Source organism: Ziziphus jujuba, chromosome 1 (genome assembly GCF_031755915.1).
Source record: "Ziziphus jujuba cultivar Dongzao chromosome 1, ASM3175591v1".
NCBI lineage: Eukaryota > Viridiplantae > Streptophyta > Magnoliopsida > Rosales > Rhamnaceae > Ziziphus > Ziziphus jujuba.
In genome coordinates this window covers 12777933-12786089 of record NC_083379.1, presented here as the reverse complement: position 1 = coordinate 12786089, position 8157 = coordinate 12777933, and the positions used below count along the sequence as shown (strand labels likewise).

General features: G+C 28.6%; 1 protein-coding gene across 1 annotated transcript; it reads left to right on the top strand.

Annotated features, from left to right (window-relative positions):
• The first annotated feature begins 3156 nt into the window (after window positions 1-3156).
• On the top strand, window positions 3157-7104 carry LOC107414698 (tetrahydroberberine oxidase-like). Its single transcript, XM_016022858.4, has 4 exons — window positions 3157-4757; window positions 5208-5295; window positions 5466-5547; window positions 6964-7104. The coding sequence occupies exons 1-4, from the start codon at window positions 3191-3193 to the stop codon at window positions 6976-6978; spliced, it is 1752 nt and encodes a 583-aa protein (XP_015878344.4). The 5' UTR covers window positions 3157-3190; the 3' UTR covers window positions 6979-7104.
• Window positions 7105-8157: the final 1053 nt, after the last annotated feature.

Genomic DNA, 8157 nt, shown 5'->3' with positions numbered 1-8157 from the left:
AATGACCTTAAACATTATAAATTAATATCAAATTAATTTGACGATCATGAAAAATTAATTAAGCAATGATTTTTTAATTTTATTAACCGTTATGAAATTAATTTGGAATATTTCTAAATAATTGGAATGTTAAGAAATTAATTAAGACATTACAAACTTGAGTAATTAGCTAATTGAATACCTTTGCATAGACGAGTATAAATTTCCATTCTTAGTTTTCAAATATGGGTTTTCAAGAATAGTTTTCAAGATTTTTACTTCTTGGCTTGTCCAAAATACTCTTAGTAACTTGTAGATTTTTGGCCTGATAGAGGAAAGGTAATTTCACAAGTTCACCAAGAGAAGCTCAAAGATGAAACATTTGAAACTTCTGTTAGTTTGTTGAATTTTGAGAGACAAACTCATCGGGATTTATTAGCATTGGTGAAAAGCAAAATCTATCTTAAGGACACTTCGCAAAACATAAGCCTAGGATTGAAACTTCAAATCCTATGTCCTAATCTCATTATTGATATTAGGTTTTTTTATATCAATATTTTTTAAACATTAATGTTTATTATTTATTTGTCCAGGTTATATTTTTCTAAGCTTTCTATATATTATTTTTACGAGTTTATTGTAAATTAACCTAATTGATTTTTTGAAATTTACTATATTTGAATGCCCCTAACCTTGCTATATCTATGAATATTATATTTTTATTTAATTTTTCTACCATCTATGCAAAAACAAAACATTGGCAATTTTCTGATCTAGAAATTTTGGATGAATTTTCATCCAACATCATACATATTATTCTAAAATTTCCAGAGTAGAGAGAAATTAAACAAAACATAAGGGCTATCATTTAATTTATACGCAAGCATGATTCTGAAGGAGCTTAATAAATTGCATATAATAAGATTTTTCAACAACTTCTTATTATTTTGTGCTTGGAAATTTTTTTAAGCAGACAAGATAATTTGAACCTTGATCATGATCTTATGAGTTATGACAAAGGATTTGAATATTTGGGTTGTCCTTTATTAGTTGTAAATGTGATCGCAATCCTTAATAAATTTATCACCCCACCAGCACTACATATTGAGATGATATTTCATTATAATAGGAAGCACGCAAAACAATAATAACTATAATACATAAAGCGCATGTGCTTTTTTTTTTTTTTTCCTACTTTTAACATTTATTGAATATTCTTATATAAATAAATAAATAAAAAATTGGGATTCTTTCCGGTTTTTCACATAGTGAAATATAGATATATATTGACCTTGAGAATAATCATGATGTGTGCAGGCTGTCTCTAAAGAGATAAGATGAGATGAGATGAACTGATTGTTCATTAGTTTGATAAAATTACTTGCATTTAATTTTCTGTGTTTCTCCAAAAAAAAGAACTAAATGATTTTCTATTTACATACAAATTGTATTAATAGTTTAACTAAGACATGTAAAGAAACTTCTAATGTGTCTTGATTAATATATTTACAATTAACTGCATTACACTCAAAAGAATTACATTCTTAAGAAATTTAACATATGCATATCGATTGCCTTTAATTCCTAAATTTTCGAGGTCTTTAAATTTCTTTTGAAATCGTAAAATGTCACCAGTTATAAGCTCTTACCAATTAACATTCCACAGCAAAAAACTATAAAGAGCTTTCAAACTTTCTATCTAACTTGTTTCCTATGGTCTTATTCTAAAAAAAGTATTTTTTTTTTATTTTTTTTATGGAGATATATAATTTTTATTAGAATTAAATTATATATCTTCATGAGGAAAAAAATTGTTTGCAACTTTTTTTTTTTTTATTTCGCTTTTTCATTTCAGCAACAACTGTTGCCATTAGCTTTTCCTTACCGGCTTTAGAAACTCTACCAATGGTTTAAATCTTTCTATATGTGTAAATTGTAGTCAAATTGACTAAATCGAGGTATTCGTAATTTCAGATGAAGAATTGGCTTTACTTGATTTGAGTTGGCTGAAACTTTTCATATGGGTCCATGACTATTCATTGTTTAGATAGTAGACAAGCTAGATTAACGCTGGAAAATCGCCTCGAGTTCACGTCACCCAACAATTAAACTCATGCTTTCCACATAAAAGAGGTTACCAAAATAAAATACTAAACAAATCATCCAGTTGTGCCTTTAAAAAAACCAAAACACAGTTCCTTTAAAAAAACACAGTTTTCCTTTTTTATTTTTTTTGGGTAACAAGGAAAAAAACGAAGTTTTATTTTTTGATAAATTATGGAGGAGAATTTTATCACCAGGCCTTCATCAACCAAACAAAAAAAAAAAAAAAAAACAGAGTTTTTTATTTCTTATTTTTTAGGTAATAAAGGAAAAAAATACAGTTAAAAAAAAAAACAAATTATGGAGAAGGATTTCATCATCAAGCTTTAAATTTAAAACTTAATTATTATCACAAATGATTATGATTAATTGAATTGTTCTAAAATTAAAAATACAATTATTGACATGTAGTTTGATAAGGTTTATATTTTTTTATTTTGAAATTTTTTATTTTTTGATCAAGTTATGCTTGAAAAATCAAACAATACTACTATGATAACAGTTTATAACGAAAACTGTGAAAACATTAATCAAAAATTCAAAATACTTCTTATTTGTTTGTGCTGTAATAGCAACAAAAATTACTATTTTTTCAAGGCAATTATCCAAATTTAAATTCCCCAAATCCCCTACATGTTAAAAAAAAAAGAAAAAAAAAAGTTCTCATTTTATAAATAGTTTGAAAAGTTCTTTTTCAATTTGATGTATTTGTTTCTTTCTTTTTAAATTTACAGGTGAGAAATCTTACTATCGTTTCAAACATAAGCAAATATACACCATTTAAATAAAATATTTTTAAAAAATTAAAAAATATAAATGTTAAGAAACGAGCACTAAACTAATATATATACAAATTTTGCCGATCTATTTTATTCCTACTGTATGCAAATGGTTGGCGTAGTGGGTCCTATCCTGTTTTCGAATATCTATTCTTTGCTTTTTGAATTTTTGTTTAATTATTATTATTATTAATATACTAGTGTCAGTCTGTCAGACCAATTCATGTGGAGGCACTCTCATCAAAGGAATAAATAAATAAATAAATTAAAAATTAAAAAAAAGAAAAAAGAAAAAACCATTAATACGCACAGATTAGCATGATTGGCAAATGGCAAGAGACAAGCCAACCCTTGCCAGAACCAAGAAAATGGAACGGCAAAACACAAGAATTCTTTTCCTATGTTCCATTTTCATCTTTCTATCTTCAACTTCATCTTCATACTTGGTATACGACAATTTTATCCAATGTCTTTCCAAAAATTCCCCACCTAATATTCCAATCTCAAAATTTCTATTTATACCCACCAATTCCTCCTACTCATCCCTCCTCGATTCTTCCATCAAAAACCTCAGATTCTCCTCCCCCACAACCCCAAAACCACTCTTCATAGTTACACCTTTCTATGATTCCCATGTCAGAGCAACTGTTATATGCTGCAAACAAGTTGGTTTGCAGATCAGAATTGAAAGCGGTGGTCATGACTATGAAGGCCTATCCTATACTGCTTCTCTCCCATTTGTTGTTCTCAATCTCATAAATTTTCGATCAATAAACGTTGACATAGAAGATAATAGCGCTTGGGTTGAATCTGGAGCAACAGTTGGTGAATTGTACTATAGAATTGCAAAGAAAAGTCCAGTCCATGGATTCCCCGCTGGGATTTGCCCGACAGTTGGGATTGGCGGACATTTAAGCGGAGGCGGGTTTGGTACAATGTTGAGGAAATACGGTTTGGCTGCTGATAACATCATTGATGCACGAATAGTTGATGTTAATGGTCGAATACTTGAAAGAGAATCCATGGGAGAAGATCTATTCTGGGCCATTAGAGGAGGTGGAGGATCAAGCTTTTGTGTTGTTCTTTCATGGAAAGTCAAACTCGTTTATGTCCCACCGACTGTGACTGTTTTCAACGTGGCAAGAGCCTTAGACCAAAGTGGTACAAAGCTTGTGCACAAGTGGCAAAAATTTGGTCCAAAAATGGATGAGAACCTGTTTGTCAGAGTAATTGTTGACGCTGCAGATGGAGGGAGTAGAACACTCAAAGTCACATTCAATTCTCTGTTTCTAGGGAGAGCTAATCAGATGCTTGAGACATTGAAAAAAAGCTTTCCTGAATTGGGTTTGGAAATTAGTGACTGCAAAGAAATGAGCTGGATTGGATCTGTTATGTATTTTTCAGGGTACCCAGAAGGAACAACAATAGAAGCACTAAGGGATAGAGTACCGCAGAGAAGGAACTTCTTCAAAGCTAAATCAGACTTTGTGAATGAACCCATTTCGGAATCCGTACTGGAAGTGCTATGGAAATGGTGTTTGGAAGAAGAGAAACCAATTTTGATCTTTGACCCCTTTGGAGGTAAGATGGATGATATATCAGAATCAGAAATTCCATTCCCACATAGAGAAGGAAACTTGTACAACGTACAGTACTTGGTGCAGTGGTATGGTGGAGACATTGTGGGAACAACAGAGAAGCACATAGCTTGGACAAGAAAGGTGTATGAGAAAATGACTCCATATGTATCTAGCAATCCAAGGGGTGCTTATCTGAATTACAGGGATCTGGATTTGGGCAGCAATGGTGATAACAAAAGGACAGCGTATTCTGAAGCTGAAAGATGGGGTCTAAAGTATTTCAAGAACAATTTCAGGAGATTAGCAACTGTGAAAGGTGAGGTAGACCCAAACAATTTCTTTGCATTTGAACAGAGCATCCCTCCTTTGATTTTGGACGAAGGGAAGAGAGAAACAGAGTGAAAAGGAGACGTAGTTAGTTTTTCTTATGAGAAGCTATGGCCATAGGCTAGTAGAATAAATTACTAGCCCTTTTGCAATAGCTGCTAAGTTGATTTATCATCCTTCTTTTGTCAGTCTATGGTTATTTATTTATTTATTTATTTATTTTGGTGGGTAAGTAAGCCTATGGTTATTTGTGTTAAACGTCTTCATTTACGCTTCAAAATACATAATAATAATAAAGAGGTCCCTTCTATTAGAATCCGTAGTGATTTAATTAATTAATTAATTAGCATTAAATATAAAATATATTTTGTAGTGGGAGGCATAGACCCTTGGAAGTTGGGATTATTGTAATATAAAAACCATGGTTCATGTGAAGCAGTTGCATTTTGGCGGAGAAATAGCATAGGAGCAAAGGTCAAGGTGTACCGTATTACCAGCCAAAAAAAAGAAGAGGTCAAGTGGCACTGGTAGGAATTTTTTTTTTTTTTTTCCTTTTTTTTTTTTTTTTTTTTAAATAAATGGTACCGGTACGTTTCTTTTTGGTGAATATATATCCGACTTGTATCTTTCTTAACCTTTTCCTTTTTTTTGGGTATATTTATTTTGCTTCACATGTGCTTTCATCGCTTGCTATTAGTTATCGATCCTTTCGGCTCAACATAGTGGGTTCAATCCACCTGACATGGACCATATTGTTTGGGCCTCACAAGGTAGAAAAGGTTAGGCCCACTTTTAAATTTAGTAGAGTAATTTGACCACCTGGGCTGTGAAAAATAATAATAACAACCCAAGATTTTTTTTTTTTTTAAATCGTAAAGTATTTTTGTATAACATATAAAATTATTTTTTATACATTATTATTTAAATATATAAAAAATATAAAATAATTTTTTTAATATTTAAAACATTCATAATTTATATAGTTTTAATCAAGCTAATTTTTTGTTTTTCCATTTCACAAATAAAATACTGCTCTAAAATTTTTTTTATGAAAATTGGTAGTTGTGATTAAGCAATGAATTAGAATATTTTTGGATAAAATTGATGGTTATAAAAACTTTAAGGAATTTTCTTTTTGGTTAAAATATTTTTGGACAATGAAAAGATATATTCGTTACTATGCTTGATCCAAAAATTATGAACATCATGAAAGACATTTGGTTGCATAGTTATTAATATATTTGAGATGTTCAGTTACATATTATAAATACATTTAAGATATTCAATTATATACTTTTGAATATAAATATGTTTAATTATTAAATATTTTAATAATAATTTTAAATTAGTTAAAAATATAAATTTATAATGAAACTGTATAAAATTTATTTGATAATGCAACTATCACTTATTTAATAATAATATAATATTAATGGAGTTCAATAACATTATATGTTTTTAGAGTTAATTACATTTTAGTATATTATACTTTTATATGATTGCATATTGAACTTTCAAATTTAAAATATTCCGCATTGGACTTTAATTTTAAAATATTTTATATTGGACCCTAAATTTATAATATGTTTTAAAGTAAGAACCATGTCTCTGAATGGTGCGATATGCCACCTTTAAGAACTAGAGTATTTTTAAGAAAATGAAAATAAGCAAACAAATAATATTATTGTGCAAAATATGTGATTAATATTAAATAATTATAATAAAAGTGTAACAAACATAACAATTTAAGGGTTCTTTTAATGCTTAGATAAATAGGACTTAACAAAATGAAATTCATTTTAAGAAAATAGTACAGATTTAAGTAAAAGGTAAAAATAAAGTAGTACAAATTTAAATAAATGGTAAAAGAAAGACAAAAATCAAAACTTGTTGGAAAAATAAAATTACTAAATGACAATGAGTATTCATAAAACTATAGAGAGATTTTAGCAAAAAGTTTCCATGTAGAGTTTTGTTGTTAGAGTGAAGCTTTTGTTTATATATGTTGTGGAAGCTTCATTTTATAGATTTCTAACTGCTCTGCAATATGGAAATTCTATTAAAAATAATAATAATAATTTAAGATTTCATTTATCATCATCCTCGTAGTCATTATCATTATTATTATTATTATTATTAAAAGTGAATGGAATGGAAAATATGAGATAAGTAAGCATTTTTGTGTGCCCGTGTAGGTCTTGAGATTATGAAAGGGAAAAGATGAAAGGAAAGGATACAAAGGAGGAAGTTAAGCGCGTTGTGGTCTCTTGCAACTTTTTTGCACTTTATTATTACAAGTTCTTTGCAAACTCTAATGGATGGGAACCCTTAAAGCCTTTACATGCTTATGAAAAATTGATATGTTTTTGGAATGCTTTTTAATGGACAATCTGTGATAACTTTTTTGCCTCGTAGGCTGAGATGATTATCCTATCTTGCATTGAAATACCAATTGACATCGTAAGCAGTAAATTTCAAAATTTTTCATGGAATCATTTTTTTATTTTTTATTTTTTAGTAATGTATTTCATGGAATCATTTTTGTGAAACCAAGGCTTGGATTTTGATATGTATGATCAATTTAAACTTTAAATGAATCATACTGGTAGGTTAAGTAAGGAAAAACACAGTTCTTTGGTTTTTTTTTTTTTTTTTCGATATAAGGGAAAAACACTTTTTTTAATAAATTATGGAGGATAATTTTATTAGCAATTAAATATAAAATTTAAAAATTATCACAAATGATGAGTATCAATTGAATTGTTCCAAAAGCAAAAAATACAATTATTAACATGCAGTTTGATAGTATTTATATTTTTTGTTTGGAATTTTTTATTTTTTGATCAAGCTTTGTTTGAAAAATTAAACAATACTACTATAATAACAATTTATAATGACAACTATAAAAACATTAATCGAAATAGTTCTTATTCGTTTGTGCTGGAATAGCGTACTAACAAAAATCACTACTTTTTCAAAATAATTATTTAAATTCAAATTTCTCAAAAATTCTTATTTTATAAATAGCTTTGAAAGGGATTTTTGAATTTAATATATTTGTTTTTTTATTTTTTTTCCTTGAAAGGTGAGAAATCTTACAATCATTTAAAACCTAAGCAAATATAAACAATTTAAATAAAATATTTTTAAGAAATTAAAAAACATAAATGTTACAAGAAGAGGGCTAAACTAATATATATTCGAATTTTGCCGGTCTACTTTCTTCCTGGAGCATGCAAATGGGTTGGCGTGGTGGGTCCTATCCTATTATTGAATATTTATTCATTGCTTTCTGAATATTATTATTCACATGCTAGTGTCACTCTGTCGGACCAATTCATGTGAAGGCTCTTTCATCAAAGAAAACAACAACAACAAAATTCTATTTA